This window comes from Melanotaenia boesemani, chromosome 7 (assembly GCF_017639745.1).
Source record: "Melanotaenia boesemani isolate fMelBoe1 chromosome 7, fMelBoe1.pri, whole genome shotgun sequence".
NCBI lineage: Eukaryota > Metazoa > Chordata > Actinopteri > Atheriniformes > Melanotaeniidae > Melanotaenia > Melanotaenia boesemani.
The window spans coordinates 1,504,335-1,523,052 of NC_055688.1; the positions used below are offsets into that span (position 1 = coordinate 1,504,335).

Consider the following 18,718-nt stretch of genomic DNA (forward strand, 5'->3'; position numbering starts at 1 on the left):
GAGACAGACAGAGAGACAGACAAAGAGACAGACAGAGAGACAGACAGTGAGACAGACAGAGAGACAGACAGTGAGACAGACGCTGCCGAAAACATGACGTCCACCTTGGCGAAGGTAAAAAGAAAAAAAGTGTTGCAGCAAACAGACGTTTCCACAGGTTAACCTGTTGGACCCTGATTTGGGACTGGGTTTGGATCCCAGGACTGGGACTCTGATTTGGGGTTTGGATCTGCTGATACCTGCGTGTCCTTCCAGGAGGTGATGAGGCTGACTTCCAGCTCGATCTGAGTCTGATGCTCCTCGTCGATCTGAAACAGCGTCACAGGTGAGCAGGTTGTTCAGTCAGTAAAAGAACATCTCAGGTGCGCTCAGTTTACTCACCTCGAAGACATACAGGTAGTTGTCTATCAGATCCTCTACGATCTTCACCTCATGCTCCCCTTTCCCGTCAGTCTGGAACAGGCTCGGAGCAAACAGCAGCGACAGGTTCTTGGTGCACATCTGGTTCAGGTCGGCGCACTTCTGGACCCTGACAAAGAGACAGGGAATCGTAACGTGGTTCACAGAGATTGTTCTATTTCTGGGGGCGGAGCTTACCTGTACAGGTGACTGATGAGAGCAGCCAGAGTGGTCCGGTTCACACGAGGAAGACTCCGGATGATTTCTTTGTAGCGGTCCAACCTTAGACGCTTCTGAGGGATTTCTGGGCATGAAAAGAGAAGTTTCAGGAAACAGTTCTGATAAAATCGTCTGGGACGTGCTGATTGGACTAAACCTGACGGAGATGCACAAACCCATCCAACAAACATACAGGTCCAGAATCTGGACCTGAACCCTGACAGCAGAGGTTCTGCTCTGAAGTAAAGTGGACTCACTGGCAGCCTCCTGCCACAGGGGGTGCAGGTCGGCCATGAAGATTGGGTCATCAATCTCTCTGAAGAACCTCTTAAGAACATCGGTCACGTCCTCGATGAAGTGGTCTCCGATCCGCAGTTTGACATTTCGAGCATCTTTACGGAACTCTTCCATCAGCAGCCTGATCCTGGATTTGGCTCCATTCTTCCTGTAGATCCCCTCGTGGCCCAGACCTGCAGAAAAACACAACTGTGACAGCAGCAGACCCAAACTCACTTTGACCCACAGAAGGTCCAGCTGCAGGTCTCAGGTGTGTCCGGCCTTCCTATCTGATCTTCTGCCCCTCCTCTGATTGTCCTCTGATCTTCAGACTCTGGTTCTAGTCATTCCTCTCCAGCAGGAATACATAGAACCTGCTGAAAGGTTCCAGCCTCCAAAGTACCAGGAACTCTCTAAAGTACTGCCTACCAACCAGGACCATTTTCGAAAGCGCTTTTTGGTGGAATTGGTGATAAGTGACTCCAGAAGTCTCTCCGTTCATGGAAAGTTCAGTCCAATGACAAATACTGAAAGGTGTCACAGTTTTGGATTGTCTGGTTGTTGTTGGTTCCCGGACCTCTGAAACTCAGGGAACCTTAAAAGTTCTGGTAATGGTTAGTGAGGGACAAGAACTCTGAGACCTGGATCTGACTGTGTGTATGTGGACCTGCCGGGTTTTTGCTGAGCGTTGATGTGATGTTGACATGTATGAACCCACCAGAGATTACCCCTCCTCTTCCTCACCATACTGCGTGATGAAGGCGATGCAGCTGTCCACGATGATGGGAATGTCATTCCTACTCATCTGCTGCTCCCTCAGAGCGTTCCCTTTTCCCCCGGCAGCTCGCTGGATGTCCGAGAACCACAGAGAGAAGTCTGTCCGGCCAACACCCTGAAGGTGGAGTGTCCTGAAAGCACACCATGAAGATGATGATAACGGTGGAGACGAAGATGAAGATGGAGACGAAGATAGAAACGATAAAGAAGACGGAGTTGGAGATAAGGGGGGAAATGAAGATGGAGATGAAGATGAGGATGAAGACAGAGATGGAAATGAAGGTGGAGATGAAGATGAAGATTATCCTCCAGCAGCACCCTCTCACCTTCCCTTCTCCACCAGAACCAGGATGTCTTTCTTCTCCTGGTTCTCGCCCTCTGAGGTGATACCTTCAACACAAACATACAGCAGCATGGATCATTCAGACACAACCCTTTATTCACACATATCTGCAGACCGGGACCGGGACCTGGATCAGAACCGGGCCCAGGACATGGACACTGACTCAGTTCCTGCAGGCGGTTCAGGTTGATGATGTCCTCAGCGGCTCCGTCGTTCCGGGGGCAGATGAAGAGGTTGGACTTCTGCAGGACAAAGTAAGCTTCTTTCCACTGCTGAGGGTCCAGCATGGCCCGGTACCGCAGGAGCCCGACCCGCTCAAACTCCCGGGTCAGCAGGCAGTGACAGCTGATCGGGGTCGCAGCCTGGCAACCAACGACAGACAGGAGGAAGGATGTTCAGACATCCGCTGTTAACCAGACAATGTTTAAATAAACATTTACAAAGAGAAGGTTCTGGTTCTGCTTACTTTCTGATACATAAAAAAGATCAGAACAAATGGAACTTTGTTTTTACCTCTGAAGTATTTTAATGAAGTTCGATCCTCTGATTTAGTTTTTCTGCCCTGAAGATTAAAATCTCTCTGATGTCAGGCTTAACATTAGAAAACCCAGAGTTTTCTTACTCCTGCTACCATGCCCAGAAGGCAGCCAAAAGGCGGTGTGCTTTGGAATTAACAACTCAACGGCCTACAGTCAGCCACCTTTCATTTGTAAATGCAGCCATTACCTGCCAGACTAGCAGTTCACAGACGTGGACATGCTCAGATCAGGGGGGAGGGGGGTGCTTGATAAGAGCCTGGAAGTCTCAGATGTGTACTAAGAGCTTTTCTGGACGGGGCTTTCAAAACACACTGTATTGTTTCAGTCACCATAGCCTATGAGCTTTTGACCATATCTCACATTTTTCACCTACCCTTTATTTGTCATTGTTCTTGTGTATAATGGTTCACATTCACATCGTAATATTGTACACATAGCCTGATTTAAAATGAGAGATTTCTTTTTACTTTTGTGGAAACAGAAAAGTGTATCCAAAACTAATTTTGTTCAACACTCCCATTGTGTTATTGTTGAAAACAGCATAGGCAAGTTTATTATTATTTTGTACAAAATAATGGCTAAACAGTCAACAGGCGTTACGTCTTTTTTACCACATAGTCTGCAGGTTAGAGTGTATACTGTACAGGTTAGAGTGTAGACTGTACAGGTTAGAGTGTAGACTGTACAGGTTAGAGTGTATACTGTACAGGTTAGTGTGTATACTGTACAGGTTAGAATGTATACTGTACAGGTTAGTGTGTATACCGTACAGGTTAGAATGTATACTGTACAGGTTAGTGTGTATACCGTGCAGGTTAGAATGTATACTGTGCAGGTTAGAGTGTATACTGTGCAGGTTAGAATGTATACTGTGCAGGTTAGAATGTATACCGTACAGGTTAGAGTGTATACTGTACAGGTTAGAGTGTATACTGTGCAGGTTAGTGTGTATACCGTACAGGTTAGAATGTATACTGTACAGGTTAGTGTGTATACCGTACAGGTTAGAATGTATACTGTGCAGGTTAGAGTGTATACCATACAGGTTAGAATGTATACCGTACAGGTTAGAGTGTATACTGTACAGGTTAGAGTGTATACTGTGCAGGTTAGTGTGTATACCGTACAGGTTAGAATGTATACTGTACAGGTTAGTGTGTATACCGTACAGGTTAGAATGTATACTGTGCAGGTTACAGTGTATACCGTGCAGGTTAGAATGTATACTGTGCAGGTTAGAGTGTATACTGTGCAGGTTAGAATGTATACTGTGCAGGTTAGAGTGTATACTGTGCAGGTTAGAGTGTATACCGTACAGGTTAGTGTGTATACCGTACAGGTTAGAATGTATACTGTGCAGGTTACAGTGTATACCGTACAGGTTAGAATGTATACTGTGCAGGTTACAGTGTATACCGTGCAGGTTAGAATGTATACTGTGCAGGTTAGAGTGTATACTGTGCAGGTTAGAATGTATACTGTGCAGGTTAGAATGTATACTGTGCAGGTTACAGTGTATACCGTGCAGGTTAGAATGTATACTGTGCAGGTTAGAGTGTATACTGTGCAGGTTAGAATGTATACTGTGCAGGTAAGAGTGTATACTGTGCAGGTTAGAGTGTATACCGTACAGGTTAGAATGTATACTGTACAGGTTAGTGTGTATACCGTACAGGTTAGAATGTATACTGTACAGGTTAGTGTGTATACCGTACAGGTTAGAATGTATACTGTGCAGGTTAGTGTGTATACCGTACAGGTTAGAATGTATACTGTGCAGGTTAGTGTGTATACCGTACAGGTTAGAATGTATACTGTACAGGTTAGTGTGTATACCGTACAGGTTAGAATGTATACTGTGCAGGTTAGTGTGTATACCGTACAGGTTAGAATGTATACTGTACAGGTTAGTGTGTATACCGTACAGGTTAGAATGTATACTGTGCAGGTTAGAGTGTCTACTGTACAGGTTAGAGTGTATACTGTACAGGTTAGTGTGTATACCGTACAGGTTAGAGTGTATACTGTGCAGGTTAGTGTGTATACCGTACAGGTTAGAGTGTATACTGTACAGGTTAGAGTGTATACTGTGCAGGTTAGAGTGTATACTGTGCAGGTTAGTGTGTATACCGTACAGGTTAGAATGTATACTGTGCAGGTTAGAGTGTATACCGTACAGGTTAGAATGTATACTGTACAGGTTAGAATGTATACTGTACAGGTTAGAGTGTCTACTGTACAGGTTAGAATGTATACCGTACAGGTTAGAATGTATACTGTGCAGGTTAGAGTGTATACTGTGTACATATTTCTGGTGCTGCCTAAAGTCTGAAGACATGTGGAATGACATGACAAAAATCCAGCGTTTTTTCTATTATGAAATTTTTTGAGTAGCCTAAATAAAGTTTACCTTCATCTACCCATTGCTGAGAAACACAGACAATCCTGGTTAAAACAACAAAAATAAAAATTAAGAAATAAAAACAGATATAAAGATAGATGGAAAATGTAAAAGCAGGTTTACTGGGCGTGGAGTGGTGGACGGGTGGGCGTGAACAGATGACTACACTTGGTATCGAGGTGGGTAAATAGCTCGCTCACAGCACATAATAGAACTTTATGCTGTACGACCGTCAACTTAGAAAGGAAGACGGCGAACATCTACAGACTCAGCAGGGTTTGGACGAGATCCTGAACCACGTCAGCTCTTGCGACTCAGATGGAGAAGACATAGACCTTCAGCCGAGTTCAGACTCTTAAATTTCTTCTGGTGAGATTTCCCAAATCCTATTTTCACTTCCTGATTATGGCAGTTACATTTTAGGAAAAGACGAAAACAATCCTAAATCAGTACAGAGGAGGCATACATTATAATTCAACTTATATCTGTGTAAATTTCTAACCTCGACCGAGTTTTTTAAAAGTATGAACACCCTCCAGATGAGGAGCCTTCACTGCCACCAGAAAACACACTGGGCCCACACAGAAGGCAAAAGACGGCACAGTGTGGTCTGAGGAACAGGCCGGGAGGCCTCTCCATCACACCCCATAGAACCGTGGACTCTACCGGGTCACACAGAACCAGAACTGAGACCTGTGTGAATTCCTACCGTTCCGATGGCTCTGGTCCAGTTGTGCAGAGCGTCAGCTGTTTCCAAACCAAACTGATAAAGTTTTTCCGAAGTCAGATACAACTCGAAGGTGTAGCGGAACCTGCAGACAGAAAGAACCGGACTGTCAGAGTAACAGAACCACCATCTGACCCAAAAATCTTCAAGTTAGAACCAGGACGAAGGACCTGTCAATGAACCCGTGGTTCCTGGACGAGTCGGGTCGGCTGACTCCCACACACACGATGTCTTTGACGCTGATCTGCATGCAGGATTCCGATGACCGATCTGACTCGTAGAGGAGCAGGGACTGATCCACGGAGCACCAGAACTTCTGGAAGTCTGAGAACAAGAGTAGAAGACAGGTTCAGGTTCTACACCTGCGTTTACCAAGTAACCATGACAACACTCGGGTCTGATTCTGGACTTTTACAGTTAAGTCTTTGAAAGATCTGATGAAGAAGACAATTAACTCCTCAGCATCCTCATTTTCACCTGCAGCCTTTCAAAGGGTCCGACCAACTGAGCAGCTCCATCATGTTCCTGAACCAGAACCCTGCTGTCTGACACCACAGAACCTCCTGGACTGAGAACTACAAATGACCTCAGCTGATCCGTGACCAAATCCCTGATCCATGACCAAATGCCTGATCCGCGACCAAATGCCTGATCCGTGACCAAATCCCAGATCCGTGACCAAATCCCAGATCCGTGACCAAATCCCTGATCCATGACCAAATGCCTGATCCGCGACCAAATGCCTGATCCGTGACCAAATCCCAGATCCGTGACCAAATCCCAGATCCATGACCAAATGCCAGATCCGTGACCATATTCCTGATCACGTTCCTCATCTGTGACTATCTTCCTGATCAGTGACTTTGTTCTAGAGCCGCTATCATGTTCCAGATCAGGAATGTGGTCATGGACTTGACTGACAATGTGATAAAAAACAGAAAATGTCCAAAGAAAAACTTTGAAAAACCTTCGGAAAGATGGACAACTACTGATCAGGATCACTTTAAAAGATTACAACAAAGTAGAGATGAAGACTTAAGCACTGCCTCCGTGCTCTAGACCAGGATTCTGAACTTTAAATAGGACTGTGGATGAGAACTTTCTCAGGATCAGGATTCTAGATCAGGACTGTTGAAGCTGTTAAGTGAAATGTGGACCGTTTACATCAGCTCTTTGTGCTCTGAAGGCCCAGAAAAGACGGAGTCCTTCTGACCCTCCTCCTCCTACCTTCTCGGGTTTTCCTGGACAGTGTTCCTCTGCTGGTGGAGCTGGACTTGTAGAGGAAACCAGAGTGAAGAACAGGCTGCATGATCTCATCGTACACACTGGGGTCTGGACAAAACACAACCAGGAAGTGTTAAGCTAACATCAGAAAAGAGAGAGATGAACACGTCAGATGACACATTCAGGTGTTCTCGGTAAAAACAACCTCCCTACAGAACCTGAGCTGGAGTCAGCTGGTACCAGCCCGGAACCCTTTCAGCACCAGAACCTCAGAGACAAAACAACTTTTATCTTAATATGTTAGATTTAGCAGCAAACCCCAGCAGAGTTTAGGTTTTGAAGGACAGAACAGGACAGTTCTAACCTGATGTGGGACAGAACCAGATGTGGGACAGAGCAGGACAGTTTAACCTGATGTGGGACAGAACCAGATGTTGGACAGAGCAGGACAGTTCTAACTTGAAGTGGGACAGAACCAGATGTGGGACAGAATGGGACGGTTCTAACTTGATGTGGGACAGAACCAGATGTGGGACAGAACGGGACGGTTCTAACCTGATGTGGGGCAGCGACCCAGCAGCTCCGTATTTTGCAGGCAGCTGTGTGATTCGCTGGCGAGACGAGCTGTCTCCGCCTCAGAGAAGATCTGAGTGACAGTTTTTAGGAGAGTCTGCTCGGAGACGGCGGAGCAGAGGACCTGTTGGAGACACAGTCAGCTGATTGACAGGTACAGACATGTGTCTCTGTGTGTGATTGTGTGTGTGTTACGGACCCGGAGCAGCTCCTCCTGGCTGCTGAACCCCGGGTGGACCAGCCGGAAGCGTCCATCTCTGTACTTCTGGGTGATGAACTCCCTCCTCTGCTCAGGTGACGCGTCGCAGTCCAACTCCTCGGACAGAGAGAGACGGGCCGCCCAGAAATCGTTGGCCCGGTCGTTCCCCAGCATGATGAACAGCTGACCCAAACAAATAAACAAACAAACAAAGTGAAGCAGCAGCTCCGCCTTCTCTTACAGCTTCATGCTGAGTACAACCAGAGCAAGCTTCCAGGTAAGGGATGAATTCATGTAAAGGCTCCGCCCCCCCGGACCACTGATTATTCAGTCAGGATGTGTTACTTTCATATGGATGGATGGATGGATGCATTGAAGGGTGGAGGCAGGTATGGATGGATACAGGTGTTGGTTCTGGTCCCACCTGGACGATTTCATTGCTCCACACGCTGGTGTCGAGTTTCAGACTCTGAACTTTAGAAACCATCGTCCCCAGACCTCTGTGCTGCCCTGGACACACACACATACACACTGTTTATGATGCACAGAGTTCCTGTTTGCTGGTGAGATGTAATCCATGGAAACCATCAGAGTCTAGACCTCAAGTGACACACACACCTGGATGATTTCACACACTCGTACAGGTGTATGTTCCTGACATGAAATCATGTTATATGGTTTGTATAAAAGTTCTGGTGAGATTAACAAACTTATCTGATGGTGCACCTGAACATCACCTACCTGCACAGTTCTTGCAAATGACCACGCACAGATTGATGGAGGCCCAGTCCGGGTTCAGGGCCTTGCAGTCAGCACACATCCTGTTGGATCGGTTGGACCAGATCTTCTCGGCTACCTCGTAATCCGACAGAGTCTCTGCTATTGCCTCCTGCAGTGCTTCCATCCAGTCACGCTTCTCCCGGTCCGACTCAGCTGTGAAGCTGATGAAGCGAAGCAGACATCTATGGTTAAAGTTGCTGTGGAAACGGCATTTTAAAGACACAAATCCCCCAATTCCAGGCATCGGAGTCTCTCTGACTGAACCAACAATCCACTCCAAGTTTGAGATTCATCATCTTGTACTTACACATAGGAAGATGTGTAAACTGAAGCACAATTCTTACCGTGTAGGCAAAAAATCTAGCGGTAGAACAGGGGAACTGCACAGTGTTCAGCAACCTCAACCTTCTGTTTGCTCTAACTAGTAAAATTTGGTGTAACAGGGTAAAACAGACAGCTGTGGGGGGACATGCTGGAGAGAAAACTCGGAACCCACATGCCATGGCTGAGCGCTCCGCAGGGATCACACTCATCCGTCCGTTCGTTCATCCACCCACCCATCCATCCATCCATCATCCAACCCCATCCATCCAGCCATCATCCACCCACCCATCCATCCATCCACCCACCCATCCACCCATCTATCCATCATCCATCCATCTATCAATCATCCATCCATCCACCCACCCACCCACCCATCCATCCATCATCCATCCATCCATCCACCCACCCACCCATCTATCCATCATCCATCCATCTATCAATCATCCATCCATCTATCAATCATCCATCCATCCACCCATCCACCCATCTATCCATCATCCATCCATCTATCAATCATCCATCCATCCATCCATCCACCCATCCACCCATCTATCCATCATCCATCCATCTATCAATCATCCATCCATCCATCCATCCACCCATCTATCCATCATCCATCCATCTATCAATCATCCATCCATCCACCCACCCATCCACCCATCTATCCATCATCCATCCATCTATCAATCATCCATGCATCCATCCATCCACCCACCCATCTATCCATCATCCATCCATCTATCAATCATCCATGCATCCATCCATCCACCCACCCATCTATCCATCATCCATCCATCTATCAATCATCCATCCATCCATCCACCCACCCATCCACCCATCTATCCATCATCCATCCATCTATCAATCATCCATCCATCCACCCACCCACCCACCCACCCATCCATCATCCATCCATCCATCCATCCATCAATCCACCCACCCACCCATCCATCATCCATCCATCCACCTACCCATCCATCCATCCACCCACCCACCCACCCATCCATTCATCTATAGTGCATGTTATGTTAGCTACTAGCAAAGTTATTTTTTTCAGTAACGGATAATCTAACTAATTACCGTTTCCATGGTTACACAACTGTTATCATTACTGTTGTTGTATCGTGTGTTACTACACTAAAACTGACCATCACCTCAGGGATGATGATAAGCTGAGAAGTGTCGTGGTTAGCCAATCACACACACCAACACAGCAGTAATGCTGAGTCTAGAGAAAACAGGAAGAGTTTTTAAACTGGAAGCTCAGATGGTACTTTTTACTGACTGAGATGAAAGACAAAAACTTGTTGATTATGACCAGAAACAGAGACGTTCTCCATGTCGCTGGAAGATATTCTGATCTGGAGAAAAATCTCTGCTATCAAAGGAGGCGGAGCCACGCCATCCAATCAGCCTCAGTGTAGATTAGTATGGATGTTTTCTGACCAATAATCAAATCTAATCACTTTATTAACAACTGAGCAGGACTTGGGTAGCAGCAGTAAACTCAGTGGTGCTGTGGATCTGGAGATGAATGGAACTGAACCAGAAAACATTTATGTTTGACTGTAGCTTGGATCATCCCGTTCTCCACCTACAGCGAGCGGAACGGGATGCAGCCCTGGCAGTCGAACGGAGACCCTACCTGAAGGTTTTGTACGGAGTGATGAGGTCAAAGCTTCTGTGTTTTCCGTCTCGGATTGTTGCTCCTCGAGCTTCGATCACTGTGATGCCGATTCCGTTACGGAAACACTGCAGACAGACACGCATGAGGAAGTCCACCATCTGAAACGGATCAGCTGGACAAGGTCTTTCATCCTGTTTCTTGGTTTCTGTATCAGTTCATTTCTTCAGTAGAACACAAAAACGAGCTCCCATAATGATTAATAACTGAAATTCAGACTATAATCAAGTGAAATAATCTGCCAGTGCAGTAAGATAAATACACTTGATAAGACCTCCAGAAATAAGAATATCTAGATAAGTGTGAAACAACTTAACACAAGTTGTGAAAGACTCTTTTCATGTCCTTTATTTAGCAAACCCCCTCAGAACCAGCCAGCTGAGGCTTTTCTTCAGTGTTGTTTCCTTCTTGTTATTAAGAGTCTTTTTTTAAGCTCTGCTTCAACCTCCACGTACTGAAGAGGCAGCGCCAGCAACCTCTCCGAGCACCACCAAAGACTCATAAGGCATTTTAGTCAAAAAGGGCCCCATTGATCAGGATGACATGGGAATTGAACCCCTAACTTTCGAACCACGTCTAACAACTAATCTGGGAGCACTGCCCTGCTTCCCGAATTCATGTTTACTTGTTCTTACTTTCAGAAAAGAAGCTTTAACCGGCTGCTTTTCAGGGTTCTTTTCGCTTAAAAAGGGACTTGAAACGAGAATTTTACAACTTGTTTTAAGATAATTCTCACTTGTCTAAAGTCTAGAGTGTGTGAGTTGTTCTGGGAGGTCTTGAAACAAGTTTTTACAGCTAAAATTGGGTGTGTTGGATTGAAAAATGATCTCAAACAGTGAGATCATTTAACTTAATATCCATGTAAAATATAATGTAAAATTTAAGATTGAGTTACTAAGAAAGACATATAGTCTCATAACATTAATAATCTTACAAGTTCTGCTCTTGCCAAGTTTATTACAACTAAAAAAGGTCATAAAGGCTTTTTGGCTGAATTTAAGTGAGACTTGGTTAGACCGTTTTCATGGACCGAGTTCACCTGTCAACTCTCACCTGTTCGCTCTTGTAGAGCCAGATCTGGTCTGTGTTGATGGCGGCGTACACTTTAGACTTGGTTCCTTTGAGTTCGAGGACACCGTGTTTCTGGCAGTGAGACCCAGGCCCGAAACGGCGCCGCCCGAAGACCAGCTGATCCCGGACGTGTTCCTGCAGCGTGGACAACCAGCGCCGCTTCAGCACTGACACACGGAACACAGCACAGGCCAGTTATGCTGTCGTCATGGCAACACCAACAGCAGCATCACTCACTGTGTTTCATATTTGTCCTTTTTATGGTGTTTAAAGAAACAGCGGATTGAGCCTGACTTTAAGATGTGTGTGTGTGTGTGTGTCAGGTTAACTGGACTCAGCAGTTTGAATTAAAACTGGAGTATTTTCCATTTTTCCGGCTCTCAGGAAACACAGAGTTCGTCCCGAAGTCAAAACTCACGACAATCAATGTTCAAACCACCAGAACTACTACTAACTTTTATTATATTGCACTTCAAAGTGCTAAAAGACGGCAACACCCAGGACAGAAAAAACACATAAAACTCCACAACAAACAGAGAGGATTTATTATAATTTGAACTGACAGGAAAAGCCATGTCACTCTCACACCAGGTTAAAAGCCAAAGAGAAAAAATGTGTTTAAACGAGATTTAAACCACCAGCAACATCCGAGCAGGGGTGAAGCAAGCTGGACCAATATGCTGGACACGGAGAGCTCCAGATGACTGCTGGAAATACTACAGAACAGGTACAGCAGCAGTCAAGCGTGTGGACACACTGATGGTAAATTTAATGGGTTAAGGGTTAAAACACATGATTATTATGTCTTACTGGAGAAACTATAAACATGGTGTTCTTAATTTTACATTCAAATGGTTATTTCTTATCGAGGGCAGTTTGTTTGTGTGACGTGACTCTGATGTGGCTTCATTACTCTTATGTGGCTTTTATTCTGGCAACATTATATTTCCTCTCTACATCAATGTGTTTAAAAATTATGCCTTCACTTATGTGTTCTCAAATTTTCTCTCTTACATTTTGATATTAGATTTAACTAAAAGTAAAAAAATATATGATTTTTTGAAGGCAAAAAACATTTACTTCAAATTAAACTTCAGCTGTTAATGAGAACTTAACCTGGAGAGAACACGTAAACTGCGTTAGTTATAAAGTTAATAAATCATTTGGGAGTTGGGAGCTGCTGGAAAAATATCTAAACTCATTCTTTTCCTTCCAAGCTATCGAAGAGAAGAAGAGAATAAAGCCAGTGTGTTTTCATGAATATCAGAAATTAGTTTCACTAGTACACGAGTTAATCTGGTTATACTGGTTAAAGAGAACTGACTGCATCCACATATTTTGAGCTGATCAATGAGCAATAGGTGAAGGTATTAATCAGACCTGAACCTCTCTGTAACGAACCTTCGTTCTCAGTCCGGAACACGAAGATCCGTTGACTCGTGACTATTTCAAATTTGTTATCTTTAGCAGGGCGGACCATCTGGATGGCAGCCAATGGGATCACTCCTTTAGGGTAAACATCCTTGAAGAACACACAGGTGAGAGGAAAGAGGTCAGAGGTCAAACACACACCTGCAACTTCGCTCATGACCCACCAGCACCGACCCAGTCACACCATGAACGTCTGCGGAGTCAGGCTGTGTAAGTGTAGGAGTGTTGTCATGACAACACACATTTCAGCCTGACAGCAGCAGTAATATGATCTATCTTTCTATCTGCTGCTTTCAGTTTCCACATTTTCTAAAAAATGTTGGATATAATATAATATGCATCCCTTCTTTTTACATCATCTTTGATGTAGGACTATTTTTTTTATTTTGGCTGTGGTGCCATGTTCTGGACCAGGGATGGATGGATGGGTGGATGGAAGATAGATGGGTTGATGGATGGATTGGATGGATGGATGGATGGATGGATGATAGATGGGTTGATGGATGGATTGGATGGATGGATGGATGGATGATGGATGGGTGGATGGATGGATGGTTGGATGGATGATAGATGGATGGATGGATGGATGGTGGATGGATTGGATGGATGATGGGTGGATGGATGGATAGATGGATGGATGGATGATGGATGGGTTGATGGGTGGATGGATGGATGAACTGGATGGATGGATGAGATGGATGGATGGTGGATAGATTGGATGGATGATGGATGGATGGATGATGGATGGGTTGATGGGTGGATGGATGGATGGATGGATGATAGATGGGTTGATGGATGGATGATGGATGGGTTGATGGGTGGATGGATGGATGGATGGATGGATGATAGATGGGTTGATGGATGGATGGATAGATGGATGATAGATGGGTTGATGGATGGATGATGGATGGGTTGATGGGTGGATGGATGGATGGATGGATGATGGATGGAGGATAGATGGGTTGATGGATGGATGGATGGATGGATGATAGATGGGTTGATGGATGGATTGGATGGATGGATGGATGGATGGATGATGGATGGGTGGATGGATGGATGGTTGGATGGATGATAGATGGATGGATGGATGGATGGTGGATGGATTGGATGGATGATGGGTGGATGGATGGATAGATGGATGGATGGATGGATGATGGATGGGTTGATGGGTGGATGGATGGATGAATTGGATGGATGGATGAGATGGATGGATGGTGGATAGATTGGATGGATGATGGATGGATGATGGATGGGTTAATGGGTGAATGGATGGATGAATGAATTGGATGGATGGATGAGATGGATGGATGGTGGATAGATTGGATGGATGATGGATGGATGATGGATGGGTTGATGGGTGGATGGATGGATGAATGAATTGGATGGATGGATGGGATGGATGGATGGTGGATAGATTGGATGGATGATGGATGGATGATGGATGGGTTGATGGGTGGATGGATGGATGGATGGATGATAGATGGGTTGATGGATGGATGATGGATGGGTTGATGGGTGGATGGATGGATGGATGGATGATGGATGGATGGATGATAGATGGGTTGATGGATGGATGATGGATGGGTTGATGGGTGGATGGATGGATGGATGGATGATGGATGGAGGATAGATGGGTTGATGGATGGATGGATGATAGATGGGTTGATGGATGGATGATGGATGGGTTGATGGGTGGATGGATGGATGGATGATGGATGGAGGATAGATGGGTTGATGGATGGATGGATGATAGATGGGTTGATGGATGGATGATGGATGGGTTGATGGGTGGATGGATGGATGGATGATAGATGGGTTGATGGATGGATGATGGATGGGTTGATGGGTGGATGGATGGATGATGGATGGATGGAGGATAGATGGGTTGATGGATGGATGGATGATAGATGGGTTGATGGATGGATGATGGATGATAGATGGGTTGATGGATGGATGATGGATGGGTTGATGGGTGGATGGATGATAGATGGGTTGATGGATGGATGATGGATGGGTTGATGGGTGGATGGATGGATGGATGGATGATGGATGGAGGATAGATGGGTTGATGGATGGATGGATGATAGATGGGTTGATGGATGGATGATGGATGGGTTGATGGGTGGATGGATGGATGGATGGATGATGGATGGAGGATAGATGGGTTGATGGATGGATGGAGGATAGATGGGTTGATGGATGGATGGATGATAGATGGGTTGATGGATGGATGATGGATGATAGATGGGTTGATGGATGGATGATGGATAGGTTGATGGGTGGATGGATGATAGATGGGTTGATGGATGGATGATGGATGGGTTGATGGGTGGATGGATGGATGGATGGATGATGGATGGAGGATAGATGGGTTGATGGATGGATGGATGATAGATGGGTTGATGGATGGATGATGGATGGGTTGATGGGTGGATGGATGGGTTGATGGATGGATGGATGTTGTTATTGTCATGAATAATTATTGTACTTTGATAGTAGTGATTGATTGTTTTGCTCTTTCTATGCATTAGCCCGTTAACATGAAGGCTTTTTAAATTTTGGACCTCATGAGTGCCTTGGTCACCTTTTCCTTTCTTCAGTTACATCAGCTTCATATGCCGGAAAACGGGGACACAAGGATTCAAGCTCCTGAAAGTTTCTGGGTTTTTCTACTTTCCCAGCTTTAGCCACACGCCATCTTTCAGTATGAAAGTTACGCAATTCTTCATACGAGACCCCTGACAGGTCGGTAGCACCACATCACCTGGACGTGTCAGGTGATCTGCCAGGTTCAGTGGGAAAAGTCATGTGACCACAAGGCAGAGCCTGTCACATGACATGGCTGCATGATATGGTCACATGATCACAGCAGAGGATGTGCGTACCTTATCGCTGCTGAAGTACATCAGATTTTTGCCATCAAACTTCACAAAGCGCTTCTGGAAAACATAGTTTCTGAAACATAAAAACACATCAAATCAGTCACATGATCACACAGAGGAAACACGTCAGCAACAGCTGGACCCAAGTCTGTGAAAAGGTTCAGGAAAAGCCGGAGACTTAAGAGGAAACCACAAACACACACCGAGTGCAGGAAGAAGAGCAGGAGGAAGAAGTGGAGGAGAAGAAGGCGATGAGGCAGAGACAGTTCCTCAGTACGGAGGAGACACAGGGAGAAGCAGAGAGGAGGAGACACAGCAGAGCAGCCGTTGCTGACCTCCGATCCCTGACAGCAACACAGAAAAACTGTAGAACCACATGAGTAAATCAAACACACCCCTGATCAGACCAGATGTTTAAATCAAACACACCCCTGTGGTGATAGCTTGTCCAGCCAGCTGCTGATGATGGGCGGGGCTCTCTCGGTCAGGGATGTGTAGCTGGCGTACGGGGAGATGGTTAGATCCTCGTCAGCCTCTGAGGTGAAGGTGTGGGGGGGCAAAGAGAGGCAGCTCAGGGGGGGCGGAGCTTCTCCAATGGTGCTGTAACCCTGAGAGTCTCCGGAGTGAAACGCCTGCGACAGACGCTTCGTCCAGGAGAACTTGTGACCCCTGGAGATACAAAAGAAACTTTATTAACACGAAGCAGAACTAGATCCAGATCCTGGTTATAAGACAGATCCTGATCCAAATACTGTTTATGATCCTGATCTTGACCCTGATCCTGACCCTGATCCCAATGCTGATCCAGATCCAGACCCTCCTGTAAACTTTCACATCAGCCCTGATTGGGATTTCTGTATAATTGAAACCTTTAGATTTTCCATCAGGTTCTGAGAACTTGGTTCTGGTTTTAGGTCCAAGCAGAATCATGAGGCAGGTTTCCTTTGAACGTGAGCAAACTGGAAAAGTGGACAACTGCGGACAACTGTGGAAAAGTGTGGAAAAGTGTGGAAAACTGGATGGGACTGAAAGCTGCAGAGATGCTCCAGAGTGGAACTCATAGACAGACTTTCAGAAACCAAAACAGAAACATTTCATGGACTCTAACAGGATCCAGATGGAGGACTTAAAGGTGGATCATCGGTGGGCTGAGGAGAACCTCCAGGTTCCGTCAAGCCGGATCGGATTCCTTGCAGATGATACGTGACGTCTGCAGACGATGCTGGTTCTGCTGGGAATGAATGAGAACATGTAGAACATGGTGGTGGTCGTACCCATGACCCCCTGCATGTCTGTCCTCCTCCGTCCTCGTCTCTCTTCCGTCCAGCCGGCTTCTTTCACTCTGCAGGACAATTTGAGTTAGAAGTTTTCTCTTCCACCAGTTTAACAGAAAATCTCTGTACCGGGCAAACTGGAAAGGGGCGTGGCTTGTTGTTTCTCACCTCACTGATTTGTGGAGGTCTTCTGGTGTGGAAAACCGTCTCACAGTAGGGGCTGATCTCTTCCTCGGGGTCTTCGGTTGAAGCTGTGAAACGGAGAAGATGACGTGAGCAGAACGTGGTTCTACTTTCACCTCCACAGACAGAAAAACTGAAGGTCTTTCCTGGTCTGTCATCACACCCCAGTCCAGGATCCAGGTGTGTCACCTGTCCTGTTTAATGCAGTGAAACATCTAAATATGGATCTGAGGAGACATGAACTCACCTCTGGCTGATGATGAAGAGTTGTTACTCAGAGTGCTTCCACTGAAACACACAAATACAGGATCAATAAGATCAATAACTGCTTCATGTTTGTTTTTGTGTTGCTATGTTGATGTTTCCCCCTTTGATCTTTGTAAGATCTAAGAAGATGTGGAATAAAAAAGTCTCATAGATCAACAGGACCAGGGCAGCTCCCACCGACTGGCTGTCCCCAAACACTGTTTTCTAGAACTGATCCCCGGTCTGATGTGGTCTGGGTGCAAATAACTCATACAAATAAAACATAAATAAATAGAACAAACTGATAGAATAAACTCTGCATTAACTGTGCAAATATTTTACATTAATCCTCCAGGTGGCAGAGTTTAACATTTTTAAAGGCATACTGGAAATGAGAATAAAACCATATATATATATATATATATATACATATATACACATATATGTATGTACATCCACAGACGGTTGTTGATGAGCAGAGTCGATTGCTGGCTGCTTCATGTGTCTGCCATCAAGCTGTGGAAAGTTACGTAAAATTCCACAATGAACCACAACACAAAAGCTGCGACGAAAGTCTCGCCGTTTCCCTATTTACACCACACAAAGTGGGCAACAGCAAACGTTACGCCACAGGAAGTGTGCGGGAACAGAAGTTACTGGGTCCGCTCCTTTACGTCAGCCAGGCGACAAACGGGCAGGAGTGATGACAAACGGTGGAGGAGGAGTTTGTCGTTTAAATGGAGAGGAAAGCGTTTGCCGGTGTAAAAAGGCTTCACCAAAGCAAAAGAGGTATCTTTCAGGACGAAACTGATCATAAAAAAATAAAAAGTTAATAATGAATCTATAATTTTGTGCACATTTCTTTCAGGCTGTAGGTAAAATTCTTATTATTAGTTGGATCAAAACGTCGCTGCCTACAGCAGCTGAAAGCTGAAGAATCACACATCAATTATAAGTTTATGGGCAATCTGACCCTGATTTTTTTCTTCCACCCATGTGGTTAAAACGGGCGTTCTCGCCGAACAAGCTGTCGGATCTAATTACTCGGTTTAAATGGAGTGAAAACTCCGCCCACCACCTGGTCAATAAATGGTGCGGACCTACTAACTCTAACCCCCAGTTTCCACCGGTTTCCACCAGGTGCGTGTGCGCCATGTTATGGCTGC

General features: G+C 45.5%; 1 protein-coding gene across 3 annotated transcripts in view; it reads right to left on the reverse strand.

Annotated features, from left to right (window-relative positions):
• Nucleotides 1–18,718, reverse strand: part of arap3 (ArfGAP with RhoGAP domain, ankyrin repeat and PH domain 3) — a 54,854-nt gene that overhangs the window by 8,835 nt on the left and 27,301 nt on the right. For 2 of the 3 annotated variants that reach the window (XM_041989584.1, XM_041989585.1), the window contains exons 4-26: nucleotides 17,554–17,594; nucleotides 17,292–17,374; nucleotides 17,124–17,191; nucleotides 16,279–16,518; nucleotides 16,053–16,193; nucleotides 15,853–15,922; nucleotides 12,938–13,058; nucleotides 11,519–11,703; nucleotides 10,427–10,533; nucleotides 8,419–8,618; nucleotides 8,102–8,187; nucleotides 7,678–7,860; nucleotides 7,461–7,602; nucleotides 6,909–7,013; nucleotides 5,852–6,005; nucleotides 5,664–5,766; nucleotides 2,178–2,376; nucleotides 1,998–2,061; nucleotides 1,639–1,802; nucleotides 876–1,088; nucleotides 598–703; nucleotides 382–529; nucleotides 240–308 (exon numbers count right to left, since the gene is read on the reverse strand). In XM_041989584.1, coding sequence (XP_041845518.1) covers nucleotides 240–308; nucleotides 382–529; nucleotides 598–703; nucleotides 876–1,088; nucleotides 1,639–1,802; nucleotides 1,998–2,061; nucleotides 2,178–2,376; nucleotides 5,664–5,766; nucleotides 5,852–6,005; nucleotides 6,909–7,013; nucleotides 7,461–7,602; nucleotides 7,678–7,860; nucleotides 8,102–8,187; nucleotides 8,419–8,618; nucleotides 10,427–10,533; nucleotides 11,519–11,703; nucleotides 12,938–13,058; nucleotides 15,853–15,922; nucleotides 16,053–16,193; nucleotides 16,279–16,518; nucleotides 17,124–17,191; nucleotides 17,292–17,374; nucleotides 17,554–17,594 — 2,992 coding nt within the window. The remainder of the gene's footprint in view (nucleotides 1–239; nucleotides 309–381; nucleotides 530–597; nucleotides 704–875; nucleotides 1,089–1,638; nucleotides 1,803–1,997; nucleotides 2,062–2,177; nucleotides 2,377–5,663; nucleotides 5,767–5,851; nucleotides 6,006–6,908; nucleotides 7,014–7,460; nucleotides 7,603–7,677; nucleotides 7,861–8,101; nucleotides 8,188–8,418; nucleotides 8,619–10,426; nucleotides 10,534–11,518; nucleotides 11,704–12,937; nucleotides 13,059–15,852; nucleotides 15,923–16,052; nucleotides 16,194–16,278; nucleotides 16,519–17,123; nucleotides 17,192–17,291; nucleotides 17,375–17,553; nucleotides 17,595–18,718) is intronic. The other variant, XM_041989586.1, reaches the window with a different exon arrangement.